This window comes from Podarcis pityusensis (genome assembly GCF_964106645.2).
Source record: "Podarcis pityusensis genome assembly, chromosome: 6".
NCBI classification, from domain to species: domain Eukaryota; kingdom Metazoa; phylum Chordata; class Lepidosauria; order Squamata; family Lacertidae; genus Podarcis; species Podarcis pityusensis.
In genome coordinates this window covers 29,569,608-29,586,785 of record NC_138030.1, presented here as the reverse complement: position 1 = coordinate 29,586,785, position 17,178 = coordinate 29,569,608, and the positions used below count along the sequence as shown (strand labels likewise).

At 42.8% G+C, this 17,178-nt stretch overlaps 1 protein-coding gene across 7 annotated transcripts in view; it reads left to right on the top strand.

The window, feature by feature from the left end:
* TOX2 (TOX high mobility group box family member 2) overlaps positions 1 to 17,178 on the top strand; it is a 256,169-nt gene that overhangs the window by 26,253 nt on the left and 212,738 nt on the right. For 5 of the 7 annotated variants that reach the window (XM_081010272.1, XM_081010269.1, XM_081010271.1 and 2 more), the window contains exon 1: positions 11,606 to 11,821. The exons of 1 other annotated variant lie outside the window; for it this stretch is intronic. In XM_081010272.1, the coding sequence (XP_080866398.1) occupies positions 11,720 to 11,821 (102 nt within the window). In that variant the 5' untranslated portion in view covers positions 11,606 to 11,719. Of the gene's footprint in view, positions 1 to 11,605; positions 11,822 to 12,714; positions 12,881 to 17,178 lie in introns of those variants that run through there. One more of the 7 variants, XM_081010268.1, reaches the window with a different exon arrangement.

Sequence of the window (17,178 nt, the reverse complement as noted above, 5' to 3'; positions counted from 1 at the left end):
CTTTAAAAAATATATGCAAATATGCACAGGAGCATAGGTACTAAAAGAAGAATGGCAATCTTAAACCACACATAATATAATACTCCAGAGGGACCAATGATTTGACATAGTAAAGCTATTCTTGCATTTTCATGTCCTTCTACAAGCTAAAATTGAATCTAAAATTGTGCAATGTCTCCAAAACAGATTGCGTCAGTCTCCTCTTTTCAAATCAGGGTGTTGTTTTTTGTTTTTTTAAAAATCCTGTCCAAAAAGGGAAAACATCTTCATGAAATCATTATAAGTGCCAGCTATTTAACCACCTGTCACTTTGCCATTGATGCCTACTCAATATTTGACAGGAAAAACATTATTTTGTCTACATACTATCTCACAACACAAGCAGTATAACCCACACACAACGGCACTCACCTATTGTGTGGAAATCTGTTTAAACAAAGAAAGGAAATTTCTCTCACAAAACCAAGGGAAGGAAAGACAATTGCTTGTAATTATTGTTACTAGTAGGTTTAGGCAGTCAAAGCACCCAAACAAAACAAGCAGCTCAGTCTTAGAAGATCTCTTAACAGCCTTTCTCAAATTAACCTCAGCTTTGCTTCTAATATGTAAAACATCTCATGTGTGGCAGTTAGTTGTTTTTAAAAAAACATAACAAAACAAAAAACCTAAAAAAATATGTTATCAAGTTACACCATCAGCTTAAGCGGTTTGAACTTTGATAACTATAATTAAGATGCTTGAGTGACCGTTGGTTAATAAATAAATAAAATATATTATGCTATTAATTGTAGTCCAGTTCATGCTCAAAACATTATGCTTTAGCATTGCATCTGAACTCGGCTTATGATTCATTTCAATGGGAAAAGGACTTGCTTCTTCCATTAAAATGAACAGAAAAATAGCCAACATGTACAAGAACTCTTATCAATATATTAGAGCATGATTTGGATTAGGGATGAGATCCAGCGCTGAGGGCCTTCTGGCGGTCCCCTCATTGCGAGAAGTGAGGCTACAGGGAACCAGACAGAGGGCCTTCTTGGTAGTGGCACCCGCCCTGTGGAACGCCCTCCCATCAGATGTCAAAGAGATAAAAAACTACCTGACATTCAGAAGACATCTTAAGGCAGCCCTGTTCAGGGAAGTTTTTAATATGTAACACTGTACTGTTTTTAACACTTGATTGGGAGCTGCCCAGAGTGGCTGGGGAAACTCAGCCAGATGGGCGGGGTATAAATAATAAATTATTATTATTATTATTATTATTATTATTATTATTATTATGTTGCAGTCTTAAACATGCTTGTCAGAAAATGGCCCGTTGAGCTCTCTGCAACTTATTTCTGATGAAGAATGCGTAATATTTTTGTGCTGTAAATCACACGGAAGAAATGGCCAAACAAAAAAGGCTAGGTGCTTTGACAAAAGTGACCTAAATTGCTATCCTGTATGTAACTCCCTTTGGACACTTTCCAAAGTCTTTCTAAGCATTTGTTGGAGGCATTGTAAAAGATAAAAGAGGGTTTTTAATGTATTTTAGTCTGAATCATATGTTGTTTTTGTCTATTTTAATGGGCTATTTTGAGGGGGGGGGTTCTCCCTGTTGCCTGGTGCCCCAAGCTTCCAAAGTGGAGTGAAATATCATATACTGACTAATATGGGCAGAGCAATCTGAATGGGGAGACATAGAAGGTTTACCACTGCATTCAAAACCCTGCTGGCTCCGACCAATCAGTGCAAAGGGGTCAGAAGAGGCGGGGTGGTGGCTGGGGTTTTGTTGTTGTTGCAACAAATCCAGGTGGCTGCAGCAGAGGGGCCCAGAACATATATTTTTCAAGGAGTAGAACAGTTCTGGATTTGCAGATCTGTGGTTGGCTCTGCTCCAATCATACCTCCCTCCCAGCGCCTTGTTTTGGGGCTCAGGTAAGGAGGCTATTGTTGGTGAGTACACTGCTGGCGTACGACGCTGTGGGTTAAACCACTGAGCCTAGGGCTTGCTGATCAGAAGGTCGGCCGTTCGAATCTCTGCGACCAGGTGAGCTCCCGTTGCTCGGTCCCTGCTCCTGCCAACCTAGCAGTTCCAAAGCATGTCAAAGTGCAAGTAGATAAATAGGTACCGCTCCGGTGGGAAGGTAAATGGCGTTTCTGTGCGCCGCTCTGGTTCACCAGAAGTGGCTTAGTCATGCTGGCCACATGACCTGGAAGCTGTACGCCAGCTCCCTCGGCCAATAAAGCGAGATGAGCGCCGCAACCGCAGAGTCGTCCACGACTGGACCTAATGGTCAGGGGTCCCTTTACCTTTACCTTACACTGCTGGCAGTAGCTGTTCCACCACCTGTGCATTTGGCAGGATCTGGTGGAGGGACACCACCACCTAATCATTCTATAAATTTGTTTCACCCTCACCATCACCATCCTACCTGCCCCAAGTAGTGCTGAACAGGGAGTTAGGATTGTGCTGTAGATAAATTAAATATACTGGGAGTGGAATCCAACAGAGCTGCAAGCAGTGCTTTTTTTACCTAAAAAAAATGTTTAGGGGTATTCTCATTTTTCTACTCATATTGAAATACTGCCTCTCAATGAGCCCAAACTTAGATCCACAAAATGTTTAGGGGTATGCGTACCCCTGCGTATCCTCAGAAAAAAAGCACTGGCTGCAAGCCTTTTTTTCAATCAGCACAATTATTTCTGGTTACACCACGGAATATTTGCCTTCCTCTCCTCCCACCATGCCGGCTTAAACCTGGTGAGATTTGGGGAGGATGTGAGACACACATGGGGGGTGGGGGGGAGGGAGAGAAGTCCCTTTGTGCATGTGGAAGTCCTTGCGTTGGCAGGGTGTGGTAACAGAATACCATCATAAATATGAATATTACAGTGGTAATTACTCAGGTTACAAGCACCTTGGGTTACAAACACTTCGGGATACAGACTCTGCTAACCCAGAAGTAGTACCTCGGGTTGAGAACTTTGCCTCAGGATAAGAACAGAAATCTCAGTGGGAGGCCCCATTTGCTAAAGTGATACCTCAGGTTAAGAACTGTTTCAGGTTAAGAACGGACCTCTGGAACAAATTAAGTTCTTAACCAGAGGTACCACTGTACTAAATAATAGGATACATACCAGCAGAGGTATATTCCTTTGTGGTCTTTGGAACAGTCAAAGGCCGAAGCAGATCAGCTTTCTATCCCTTAGTATTGCAGGGTTGAACTAGACATCATACTATTCATGTCTTTAGCCCTCACATGCCTGATTTTAAATTGCTGCCTAACAGAGACTCATCATGGGACTAGCATATGAGGAGAGGGCTTTAATGCTTTGCTCTCAGAGTCCAAATTGGAACTGCCCCCTTGCCTCCTATTTCCAATGGGAGGAAAGCTCCGATTGGTTCCATTGGTGCCCCTGCCCCCATGCCACAGTCCTGATTGGTCTCCCCTCCCGTTTTTTTCTGCCTATTAAAAATAATAATAATAATCTGCCATTCAAGAGTAAAATACATTGGCAACATCACATCTACTTCGGCCTTTGGGATATTAGTGATAATGAAAAAATAAGAATATAATCTAGACACCAGTAAGCATTTTAATGTTCCATTAATTTCATTTAGAGAGAATTAAACACACATCCAATTCTCCCATTAAACTCAGTGGGACTCAAATTGCTTATCTTTGGATGATTTGTACCCTATGTTTTTATTTTTCATTACCTAACTTCTTCACATCATTTTGTATAGGAGACCTAATGATAATGATATGCTTATCTATAGAAATATACGAGCGATGGCTGATGTTGTTTATGCTCTCAAAGTGGGGTGGAGAGAAGGCAAACTTTTTTTACATATTTAAAGGAAGCAATAATTAAATGTTCAGAAAGAGACCAATTCAATCTAGCAAATGTTTAGAAGAGTCATTTTGTATTGGCTGTGGGGGAGATGCTCTATTCCTGGTGATAAAATGAGTTAATTTTCATGGTTTATAAAAGGACTGAATCCTGTTGAAAACAGGGGGAAATGCATATCTTTACATATGTAGTTTTTAGTGGCACCTACAATATATGTAATATAATCATCACCATAATTAATTAAGATAACAATATTGCAGAATGTTGCTAAATACTGATTCATCGCTAATTAACATTATATAGAAAAACAAACTTGCCTAGTGAATCAGAAAATGCATTTTGCTCAATTATTTTGAATACTCTAGCTTAGTTTTAATTACTATTTTCCCCCATAATGTATTAGCCAAGGCATTTGGATTGGCTCTATAAATAAAAATAGAAGTATTATGGCATCTCCATATAACGTCACCCAGAAATATTGGCCAATACCATTTGGTGAATAACTTAAAAGCAGGGCAAAAATATGTATTCTGTTGTGCATTTTCGTAGAAGGATCCTAAACCTGTATGAAATACTGATAGAAAATGTCTGGCTTGTATAGAAAATGCATGTGTAGAAAGGCTGGGCTGTTTATCAGGAAATATTGGCAAAGGTCCAAAGAGCTACTTTAGGAACACTCAAGGGCCCGAGCAGTAAACCAACCACAAAAGCAGGAGTAGTGCTTCTGACTGACAGGCAAAAATAGAGGGGGTGGGGAAATATCCAGGTGCTAGAAACATGATTTGTTCCAAGCCCGACCCTTTCCCCAGGGGCATGTTTCCAGCAACAGTTCTCAGATACATGAGACACTAAGGTGACTCCATTATGCTGTCCTTTGCAATTGAGAATTGTTGCTAGAAAGGTGCCTGGCAGTGGCTCTTTGCAGCCCCAGGAAGGGACTTTTCCCCTTGCCCTGCTATCTGAAGTCATTTCAGCTGTAGATGCCATAGATCAAGCCTCACATCGGGCCTTATATTCATCATTTATTTATTCTTGTTTATCTATACCTTCTTTTTGTAAACCACTTTGAAGGTTTTGGGTGCAACAATCAAGCAGTATATAAATGTTATGAAATAAAAATATATATTTAAAAATCAGCTGATAAGTGGGTTTGATTCTGCATTGGCTACGCATGCCAGTTCCCCTGCTGGGAGCTGGTGTACGTAGCTGGAGCAACAGGATTTAACTCCTGCTCATCAACTGATAAGCAGGGGTCAAATCCTGCTCAGTTCAGCAGGGAGCAGAACCTGCAGCCAAAGCTCACTGTCAGGTGATTGACAGGTGGGGCCACCAGTGATGTAGAGAAAAAGAATCAGCTGAAGAATGCCTAGTTGAGTACTCTAGCTGTTCTATGAAGGTTTGTTGACAAAGGTGTCCAGTTATTGGCTTGTAAAGGTAAAGGGAACCTTGACCATTAGGTCCAGTCGTGATCAACTCTGGGGTTGCGGCACTCATCTCGCTTTATTGGCTGAGGGAGCCGGTGTACAGCTTCCAGGTCATGTGGCCAGCATGACTAAGCCGCTTCTGGCGAACCAGAGCAGCGCACGGGAACGCCATTTACCTTCCCGCCGGAGTGGTACCTATTTATCTACTTGCACTTTAACAAGCTTTCGAACTGTTAGGTTGGCAGGAGCAGGGACCGAGCAACTGGAGCTCACCCCATCGCGGGGATTTGAACTGCCGACCTTCTGATCGGCAAGGCCTAGGCTCTGTGGTTTAACCCACAGCGCCACCCATGTCCCATGTATGTACACCCATGTATGTAGATGTCATTTTTCCTAAGGTACTTCTGCTGTATCATTTCCATCCTGTACGTTGTGATGTAGAGAAGAGTTCAGCTCCCAAGGGCTGGCTTAGGCTACAGAGTATTGTAGGACTTAAAATTTGTTCTGTACTTCACAGCATTCCACAGAATGTTTGTTAAGCAAAACACATTATTGGCCAGACTTCTAAATGTCCTTCTTACAGGGAAGAAGCTGAAATGGAGAAAATGCTCACCACTGTTAGAAGACCAGTAGACAGAGGAGTGTCAGAGCACCTTTGAAATTCTCACAAGTATTCTAGTACTGGAAATTGCACACTGAAAGTTTCTGTATGTTTCACCTACTTATGCCACTTGCATAAAGCTTGGAACAACTTTCTAGAAGGCATGAGGGAAAAGGTTTAATGAGCAGAGGTTTAAGACCCAGTGAAAGAAGATCGTTTTTCCATAAAGTTCAACTTTTTACTTCTCAAATGGACCAGAGAAGTAACATTTTGTGACTATCTCTATAGCTCAAAGATTGCAATAATCACAAATAACAGCCCCTCGTGTCATAATCTGAGGCACAAATTCCTGTATTAAGGCTCAGCAACTTCTAAATGTAGAAAAGCCAGAATTTGGGAATGATCCAACAAGTATGTTTTACAGAGTCATGCTATATGTGTGAAATTACTTCTAAGCAAAGGAAGTTGCTTATAAATGAACTCTAGTGGTCATTTTATTGAACAAGGGGCAAGGCTATGCCAGGAAATACACTAGATTCAAATCTCAACACAGAGGCTATAGAATATTCACCTCAGGTTCACCAATTTATGACTTTCCAGCATCAGTAGGAGAGATGTCAGGGTGCAGAAAACAGAAGAACCAACATGAAGTATCTTCTACAGAGACAGATACTGTACTACAGTATTTGTAATGAAGACAGTAACTGGCTATGAGAGGGTATGGTTGAAGTGCAATCAACCTCAACATCCTTATCTATTGAAGAAAAAGATTAACAACCCAATGAGTTGAAGACTTTATTGCTGTTGCTGTGTTTTGTTTAGGAAAGCCTGTGACCCAGTGGACTGTTGAAGGGGGCAGTAGTTTCACAGGGGAAGATGTCATCCCCACTTCAAAATGCTGAAAATCTAAAGGCATTGTTGTTAATGGTTCTTTCTGAGGTAAATGTGTTAAGACAAAGCCAGGTGTTGGGTTCGCTTCAGGTTTGAAGTACTACTGAGTTTGCGTGTTCTTAATAACCTTATTTTTATAGATAAGGATGCTGAAGAACTGATTATGCTTCAACTATCCCATTTCATTACGAAGTCTTCATTACTGTAATTATAGTCTATATAACATCATAGTTTCAAAAATTATGATATAAAAACTGGGCATTCAGTGGTTAAAAGCGTCAGAGCTGGAGATTTCAGGCTGACAGAAAGCTTTACCTCAGGAGAACAACAGGAGCAACATGACCTGAGGCCTAGTTTATTTGCTTGTAATGCAAGCCCTTATCATACATTATTCACATATACAATAAATATGTGAGGGGCTGGGTGGACAGCAGGCTGTGCCCCTAGCGTACACACATTCATTGTATTGCCTGAAGAGGACCCCATTCATACAACTGGGAAAACAGGGTCCCCAAACAGGCAGGGAAAAGCCCTCCACATCTACAGTTGTATGTGCAGAGTCCTTTTTTTCTTCCTTTCCTCTTTTTACAGAACAATGATCATGTGTACATTGGAGGAGAGCTGCTGCCACAGGGCCATCCCCCCTCATGCAATTAACTGTATGCATAGAATAACATATTAAAAGGGCTATTGTGTTTCAAGTATGAGGGAGATGTTTCAACCTGATTATTGAAGGAGATTCCAGTTGTAAGAAGAGACAGCAGCTGACACTAAACATCACAGGGACAACACAATAGTGGATGGGTTAAACTAAAAAAGACCTATGATGTAAAGAATGTGTTGCACAGAGAGTGGAAAGTTCATTTTGTAAGTGAAAGCAACCATTTTAAATCGGAAAATATGCCATTCTGAGCTTGCTTATTATTGTGTACAATGGTACCTCGGGTTACAGACACTTCAGGTTACATACGCTTTGGGTTACATACTCCGCTAACCCAGAAATAGTATCTCAGGTTAATAACTTTGCTTCAGGATGAGAACAGAAATCGTGCTCCAGCAGCGCGGCAGCAGCAGGAGGCCCCATTAGCTAAAGTGGTGCTTCAGGTTAAGAACAGTTTCAGGTTAAGAACGGACCTCCAGAATGAATTAAGTACTTAACCAGAGGTACCACTGTACTACCATAGATCCAGGGAAACTACAAGTGGGATCATGCTGTCCACCATGGACTGAATGGACTGAATCCATTCACCTTAATTGTTGGGGAGAATCCTTTTAGAATTCTGTTTTACAAAGGTGGCAATTCCTCTCACATTTTTTTTATGCAGTATAAAATCAACCAGACAAAAAAAAATCAAATAATAATAATCCTAAGCATTCTTATTGTGAAAAGACTTCTAGGAGATTTACTTCAAAGCAACTTAAATTTACTTCAAATTAATATTGAGATATTAATCTAACAGTTTCAGAGAGGAACGTTACACTTTCACCTGTGAGAAATGTCTTGGAAGTTACAATAACAGTGAGAAACATACTTTCAAGTATGACAGCTTGTCCTTAACCCAGTTATAAGATAGTTCAGGCTTGAAACAAATTAGTAAATATGATGCAAGTTATTGAGATTGGTTTCCCTTCACCCTCTAATCTGGAGTGTGTTTGTGAAAGAGAGACCTAAAATTCAGCCCTTTTGAGGGGAAACAGAGCATCTCATAGAATAATAAAGGCCATTTGGACTTCCTTTAACCAATCCTATGGTTTCCTTCTGTGCATATTTTCTGTCATTGATACGGCCAGTTCCTTCTTCTACTCCTTCCCATGGTATATATTTTGGCTTCCTTTCCCTAAACAAACACCCATTTCACCCATGCCTTCCTCTGTTGCTACCCAATAGTATATATTTTTATTTCCTTATCTATGAGACAGAATTTATTTTCCTCTTAGTAGGCTTTCAGCTTTATTTCTTCACCATGATACTGTTACAAGTTTGGGTGCTAGAGTTTGTAGGTGCAAGGCACTCATAATTCCTGGATTTAGTAAATTTTAGGATTTAATCAATGCTTGGAGTATTAAAATGGGCTGCCAGATGCTGGATTTAGCATATTGAAATACAGGTCAAAACAGCTTCCTATGTCAGGTAAATCTCCCGGGGAGATGGATCATTAAAAGAGGACAAAGAGAAGATAGGGAGCCATCAAGAAAGGGATTGAGAAAGCAATGACTCTCGGCCAGCCAGCAGATGGGTGAAGCCCCACCCTGAGCTCTGAGCTAATGAATCTAAAGACAATGCCAGAGTTTTTGTTAGGAGGAAGTTTTAGGATTTCAGTCATGGGTAAAAGGGGTCAGTCTGTAAAATGTTGCAAGCTGGAGTGCGCATTCAGAACACAATGTGGGCTCCCTGTATCGGAAGCTGCAGCAATGGGAGAGACAGGAGTGTAATGCTTTGAACCCCTCCGTTGTAGGCTCAGGATGTACATGTGTGTAAATAAACAATATATCATAAAAACACCACAGCTTCATTTCCAAAGGAAACATGAACCCTGGGTAGATGCTTGGAGCCCTGGAATCTCACATCACTTGGAGATTGGGGTGGTGTTTAACAGTATTCTACACTCTTCCCATGATATCTTTGCCCATTAACTGCCCCAAAGTCTTTCAGCCATTCCCACTTCACTTTTCCATAGCTGCCTCAGAGCCAAACACTGCATAATGCCCTGTATGGACTGTATAACTAAGCACCATGATCTGGTCCTTTTGTAGCAAGGTATATAAAATACTGCCATTCATAATTAAAATGCAGGCACTAGATGATTCATGCCATAAACCCAGCCATAAATGGTTATTCATTCCGTTGCTTTTCCTCAAATGACAACCTTCTCCCAAAGTATATTTTTTGGTGTGGTGTTCCTCAAAACAAATGTTTTGAAACACTTGGAGAGGAAGCAAAGACCACGACACAAACCTGAACAATGTCCCGGACGTGCCAATTGTAAAGCTGCTTATCCAACTGCAGAATGTGGCTCTTACTTCATCAATACTACCTTCTTCCTCTTTCACTTCCTGTAGAAATCCATTACTAGGTGTAGGCCTCCCAGTATGACTCTACAATTTTCTGATGAGCCTAAACTGAACAGTGAATGTTCTGAGATTCTTAATTCCACATTCTACAAGCAATTCTTTCCCCCTGTATTTTCCCTGTCTTATTTGAATTTAGTCTTTATTTGAAATCGGTTGGGAACCATTTCAGGTCCACTCCATTTTTAAACTGTTCTTTCTTTTGGTTTGGGACATTAATAGTCTACCCCGCATGCACTTTTTCTTCTGAACTTTGGTTGTCATGTTATATTCCATTCCTAGAAACATAAGAAGATGGAAATAATGAGTGGGTTCCATACAACATCATTATTCCCCCCACCCCCATTCCGCTTCTCTGCTAGCTTTGTGTAGTTCAGCTTGTACTTCAGTGCTTATCACATTGTCTGTTTTCACATGTGAAAAAACAAAGGAGTTAACCCAGCAGCATCAAGTTATCACAGAAGCCTCTCTTCACAAAGCTGTCAACTATTTATTGGTGGTTTGGAGCCTATTCCTCCAAGGCAGAACGTTACCTGGAAGAAACTTTCCTTCAAAAATTGAAATGACTTATGTGTTCTAGCCAAGAGTGCCTTCTGATAGATCTTAGAAGATTTGCTTGACAGTTAATTGGGACAAACACAGGTTGTTTATCACTCTATGCTTCCTAGAAACCACTATTACAGCATCTCTGAGAGGTAGCCACCCAGCCTCTTCAAAAAAGCCTCGAACCACATTTGGGGCAGTTTGTCCCTCTGGCAGAACAGTTTGTAGTCAGGAAGTTCCTCCTTGTGTTTAGTCTAAACTTCTTGCCATTCGAACCCATGGGTTGTGCTTTTACCCCTTGTAGGCACAGAAAACAAATCCACCTCTGCGACAGCCCTTCAAATATGTGAATATGGCTATCAAATCGGCTCTTGAGCTGCCTCTTCTCTGTTTCTTTTTGGGGTGGGGGCAGGTCCCAGCCCAGTCTTTCTCAGGTAGGGCAAAGTGCTGGTTACTTTGGGAGCGGATCTCAGCCCTAAGTTGAGAGTTTAGCTCAAGCCCTTCACTTGTGTGCGAGCGAAAACACGCCCAAGAGGCATACCTGGAGACTTGGGGGTGGTGGTAGGGGAGCTCTTCCAGGCGCCCCCCCTCCTGCCGCAGGGTTTTGCGGAGAGCAAGCAGGTCCACAAAGTGAAAAGTCTGCCCGGACGAGCCCCTCTGCTGCGACCCCCTTACAGAGTCCCCCGCCTCTTCTTTCTGTGGGACCCATTCCCCCGTGGCCAAGGGTGACTATAGAGCCCCAGGCGGTACCTTCCCGCGAATTACCCTGAGGGCTGGGAAGGAGGGTGGAAGCTAGAAGAGAAGAAGAAGCCCGGAGGGGCGTCGGCGAAGAACCTGCCCCAAGCCCCTTCCGCGAGAGAGTGCGGCCAGGAAAGCGGCGGCGGCGGCTCCGCTCCCTGCTCGCTCGGAACATGCCAGGCCCTCGCCGTCCCTCGGTGGGTCGGCATTCGGGGCAGGCCCGCTCTCCGGCGCGGGGTGTGCTGGCGACACCCTCCCGCCCTGTGGCGGTCCCAGCGCCCGCCTGAGAGAGGGTGTTGTGGGAGCCCAGCCCAGGCAGGTCCCAGGCGCTCTCCCCTCCCCCCATCCTCCTCCTCCTCCGCTCTCTCTCTCTCCCCCCCCCCTCGCCTCGGTGCCTGGAACAATAGAGTGCGAGCGGAGCCGGCTCTGGGCTGCGCTCCCTCCCCTTCTCCCTCTCCCCGCCTCTCCTCCCCTCCCCTCCCGCCCGCCCGCCCGCCCTGAGCCAGAGGCAGAGCAGCCGCCGCCGGAGGAGCCGGTTCCATGCCCGCTGGAGCCTCCTCTCGCCGCTGCTGCCGCCGCCGCCTCGTTCTCCCCCTCAGCGCGCAGCCCCGGCATGGACGTTAGGTTTTACCCTTCCGCCCCCACCGCCGTTGGTTCCTTGCCTGGGGCCGACCCCACTTGCTTGGGCCCCCTGGACTATTACCATTGCAACAAGGTAACAAGGGGGAGGGATGAGAGAGGGGCGGACGGCGGGGGGGGGGGTGAGGCGAGGAGGGACGGGCGCAAGTGACCGGGCAAGGGTGGAGAGGATGCAAGCGACCGAGGAGGACGTGCGCTCAAGTCTCAGCCCCCTACCCCACCCCACCTCCCCTAATTCCCCCACGTCGCGCCTCCTCCTCCTCTTCCCCCCTCTAGGATGCTGCCCCCTTTGCCCCACGCTAACAGCGATGGCGCGCGCACGGCGCTGCGCGGGACTTGTCAGCGCTCCCCGCACGGGGCAGCGCAAGGAGTTGATTCAATGGCACCCCTGAGCAAAGCGCTCTCTCTCTCTCTCTCTCTCTCTCACCTCCCCCCCCCCCAACCGCCCCACGCACTTTGGTCCAGTTGCGAAGGCTCCGCAAAAACTGGGGAGGGAAAGCTTTCTACCTCTCTCGCAAATCGCCCCAAAGTCCCATGTCCAGATCGCCTGCTTGCTTGCTAGCAGCAAAGGGAAAAGAAGCAAGCGCTTTAAAAACCGGGACGGGGAAAAACAAACAAACGAAAGAGGCTGAAACTTCTCCTCCTCCTCCTCCTCCTCCTCCTCCTCCTCTGGGGAGCAAGAGTGTGGAAGGTAGCAAGAGAGCGGCTGCATCCTGCAGGAGGGAATTTCAAAACTATTTGGTTTCCCAGCACCCAGGCTGCTTGCCTGAAAGCTGCGACGCAGTTCTCTTTCCCATCTTCGAAGCAAAAGCAGAGCAGGAGGGGAGGGTTGTTTAGTGTGGATGGGGAATATGCGGGGAAGGGGGGGGGGAGAGGAGTGGGAGAGAGGCAGTTGGTTATCAGTTGCGTCGTCACTTCAGACCCCGGATTAGACCTCTCAGTTTTGGTAAACATTATTATAGACGGGAAGAAAAACAAAATCTGAACGCAGAAAAGTGTGTGTGTATGTGTTTTGTTTGGGGGAGGAGTGGAATTGTATGGGCTCAAGAGGCTGCTTGGTTGGAAATGTATTTCTTGCATGCCTGGCTATGGTTTCTGTTGGACAATGTACAGGCTAGGGGAGAAATGCTTTAGGGTGAGTATATTATAACTCCCCCTCCAATTCTTTAATGTCTTTCTCAGAGGAATCCATATATGATATAGACTGTGCACACCTGGATTTAGCCTTATATGCAGTGGTTAGAACTTAACAGCCCTTATGTTTTTGTTTTAGCATTTCTCTAACTCAGGCTGCAGGTTCTTGTCCCTTAGTTGTCAACCGCTTCCCTCTCCTCCCCCTCCCCACAATACAGTTACTTCTGTTAAATGCAACTGAGAGCCATGGATTATGTATAATTCATAAGATCTACAGCACAACATGAAAATCTTTCTAACCTAGATTTGTCTATTTACTACTGCAAGAAAGTGCACTGTGTGTGTGTGTGTGTGTGTGTGTGTGTGTAAGAGAGAGAGAAATTTGTTAGAAGATATTTAAGAGTGCATGGTGTTTTGGCCAATGACTTTAACTGAGAGGAGTAAGAGAGTAAAGCACAGATATTGTCGGTCTTTATCTGTGAGTACTATCCATTTCAGGCTTGAGGACAGCAAAACTTCAACATTTTAATGAAAGAATTTGAAACTTTGGATTATCTAATCATGCACGAATATGCATTTGTTTTATATTATCAGATGCTTGCAATTTTATCAAGTAATGGAAGTTGCAGAGCAAAAGCTACATGGTCTGTTGGTTTTGTTTTTGTGGTATATTGAGTTTTCTAATACAGATTTGTTTTAAATTCTGAAGCTTTCCCCTTCCTGCACTGATATGTGCCTTTAAACATTCACCACAGTTTCAGACTATTGCAATTGTGATATATTTGCGTATGGTTTTATATAAACATTTTAAAATCTATAGTATGTCTATCCACAGCTGTCTGGGCTGTCAAATCTAATTTGAAAATTTCTTTCCGAAATGCAAGTATTTTCCAATTCATATCATTTTATTCATGTAACAACCATGGCTTTCAAAACACAAAGTGTTGTTTATTCTTGCAGGAAGAAATTTTAAATTTTCATTATTATCAAAGAACCAACTGCTAACATCCAAGACATGTTGGATGACTTGGAATATATATCGAATACCAGTCTTTAAAGAAAAATAAATGAGTTTTGGAATTTTGTCTGTTTTTTTTTTACAAATATTGAAAAATGTCAGAAGTAAATCCATGGTGTTTTTTCTTCATCTGGAAAGTTGAAATATAAAGCATTACAACTTGTAATTAGCCATTAAAAGGGGTGAATGCAAGAGATCTGTAGCAACTTTAGAGTAAAATGGAAAGTTACAGCATGACTACTTTGCCATAAACTTTGATCATAGGTAGGCCAAGGGGAAAACACTTCTCGGAGGAATTATTGCACACGTTGGGCAGGTGTTTTTGGCTGCAGTTAGTTGACTTGCTGTTAATGCATCACTTGCTGTTAATGCATCTTTTTGCAAAAGTGCTGTTTCTAACAATCCTGGGAAAAAGCAACACACAGAGAGTGACAGAGTGCTGTAATAGTTCTTCGTCAGTTTCTCTGATAAAGCAAATAACTTCAAGTTTGATTGATAAAGAGTCCAGAAGAGGTGATGAAAAGGAGCACATACAAAATACTGACCACTGCCACCAGGTGCTGCTGTTGTCACTGTTACCAGGATCTTAAAAAGAGAGAGAGGAAAGAAGAGAAAATGTTAAATATGTAACTAGCAACCAATATAAATATCCCACTGCTGTCAATTGCTATTTACATAGTCAGAATGGGCCAAATGGATTTCGTGCAAAGAAAGTAGGATTGCAGTTGCAGTATCCCAGACGCCCATGTTAAGCCTGTTCGCTTAAAAGATGTTACCGTGGGCTCTAAAATGTCTCTTCCCCCAAAGTACATATATAGAACAATGTATATGGATTTTTCTCTTACAGTGATAAACATTGTCATTTTGCTCAATGCTGTAGAGAAGGTTAACAGGTGGTTCTTTCCTCAAAGGTTGCACAATTTGAGAGCCTCAAAGAATACACATTGCAAGGGGATTGTTTGCGTAGGTGGGACAATCAGGGAATTCAGCAGCTCCTCCAGGTGAATGTTATGAATGAAGCAAAAGTTTCAATGGGGTTTGAATGGGAGAAAGGGGAATAGACAAAGATGTGTTCGGGATTGCTAACTCTGCCCTTCCTTAGTTGAGGTTTTAGAATGAAGGAGGGCCAGCTTCTGCTTTCTGTAATTAAAGGATAATGCTAGCTTGGAGGAGACTGATATTGTGAGGCCTAGTTATTGCTTCTCTTCTCTACCCCCCCCCCAAAAAAACAGGGAATTTGACAGTGTGTGGTACTGATTTTCTGAGGTTTCCTCAGGAGCTCAAACACGAAAAAGGGTGGGATTTTGCCAAACAAGCTTTCAAGCTCCATGATTGAAATGTTTTTCCTTCCAGAGGAGTGGGTGGGCAGGGAAACTGCAGGAGGAAGGGTTGTGTAGTGTGTATTGTGTACTGGGTGTAGAAATAGAAGTGAAGGACATAGTATTTCAATAGCTCTGTGTTTTCATCCCCCTGAGCCAATAGGTGCTTCTGATATGGCCCTCAAGCTTTCTGTAGAAACACTGTTTAGCTCAAAGCATCTTGAAGTACTAATGTTTTGTGCATTTATTGAACACAACATTGTCATCATGAGATTTCCTATTACATTTGTGCACTGCAGCAACAGTTTCTCTTTGCAGTCACTGAAACCCCTGTTATACACCAGCATTACCGTTTTAATAGGATAGGGATGTTTGTAGTAGGGCTTGTCTAATGTCTACATGAATACCCAGTTAAACGCCATTTGCTGTGCTCTGGGGTATCGTCCAGTTGTTTGTTTGGAATTATCTGTTGAGAGCTGGCATAGTGTGGTGGCCAATAATGTAAGCCATGGTCCAAGAAGTTTGTTTATTTATGGCATTCATAAAAAAGGCTATTGGAATGGCTTGCAAAAATCAATATTAAGTTCTTTTTAAATGGCACCTTACCCACAAAGTCACTAGGTTGCCTTAGACAAGCAACTATTCTCTCAATCTTAGCACTCAGTATGCAATACACTGCAAACACTGCCAATAATTCTAGCCTACCTTACAGGATTCTTGTGAGGATTACTGGGCTATGTGAAGTACTTTGAACACTGAAAAGTTGACATATAAATGCTATGTTCTTGTTATTAGGTCTCTATATATTGAGAATGACCTTGCAAATAAGCAAAAATGTGATTAGCCTGCAAAATGTCTACTAGTCCGCTTGTCCATACATTACAGTAGTAGCCAAAATAAGTAAAAGAACTCACTTCTGATATAACAAAGCTTCCCCTCATATTTTTAACTGGAGGCAGTAGTAACTCACCACAGGAAACCAAGCAAGTTGCTGCTTATGGCCTGAATATTGGTTCTTACATTGGCACTCGGTGCTTCCATGCCAGCTTATCTTGTAGCAAAATAATAATAATAATAATAATAATAATAATAATAATAATAATAATAATAATTTATTATTTATACCCTGCCCATCTGGCTGGGTTTCCCCAGCCACTCTGGGCGGCTTCCAACTGAATATTAAAAACAGTACAGCATCAGACATTAAAAACTTCCCCAAAATAGTAGGCCTGACAATATTTCACCATTGCTTAAAGATTTGTGTTGGCTTCCAGCTGATTTCTGAGCCAATTGAAAGCGCTGGTTTTGATCCATAAAGCTATAATGGTCTGGGACCAGAGTATCTGCAGGACCACCTGTTTCCATATGAACCTGCCAATTTATTAAGATCTGCTGCTTTGCCCCCTTTAGAAGTGAAGTTAGGCTTCTGGGGACGCAGCCATCTCTGTGGTAGCACCTTGACTGTGGAGTTCCAACTCCAATATAATTCCGTCTGTAAGACGCCCTCATGTATAAGACACCCCCTATTTTTGGGGACTCAGATTTAAGAAAATGGCCTCAGCACTATCCATGTGTAAGACGCCCCCTAATTTTTGACATAATTTATTAAGAAAGAAACCCTAGTCTTATAAATGGAAAAATACAGCTATGTGCCAACACTTTGGGCATTTAGATGTTGGAGTTAAAACTTTGCTTTACCCTCAGGCATTTGAGTTATCAACTTTTTGTGTGTATGTTAAGGCTGACTCTTTTTTATTATCACAATTTAATTGGAGATCATTATCTTTCAACTTTGTTGTGAGATAATAACACACATACAAGTTTTTTTCCATTTAAAACAAATAGATACTCTTGCTACTTATAATTTGCATGTTTTGTTTCCTGTGCGCAGATGATCTCAGTGTATGAACAATATCATCTGTAAAGCGGCCTTTATTCTTCCCAGGATGATCTGCTGTTTTA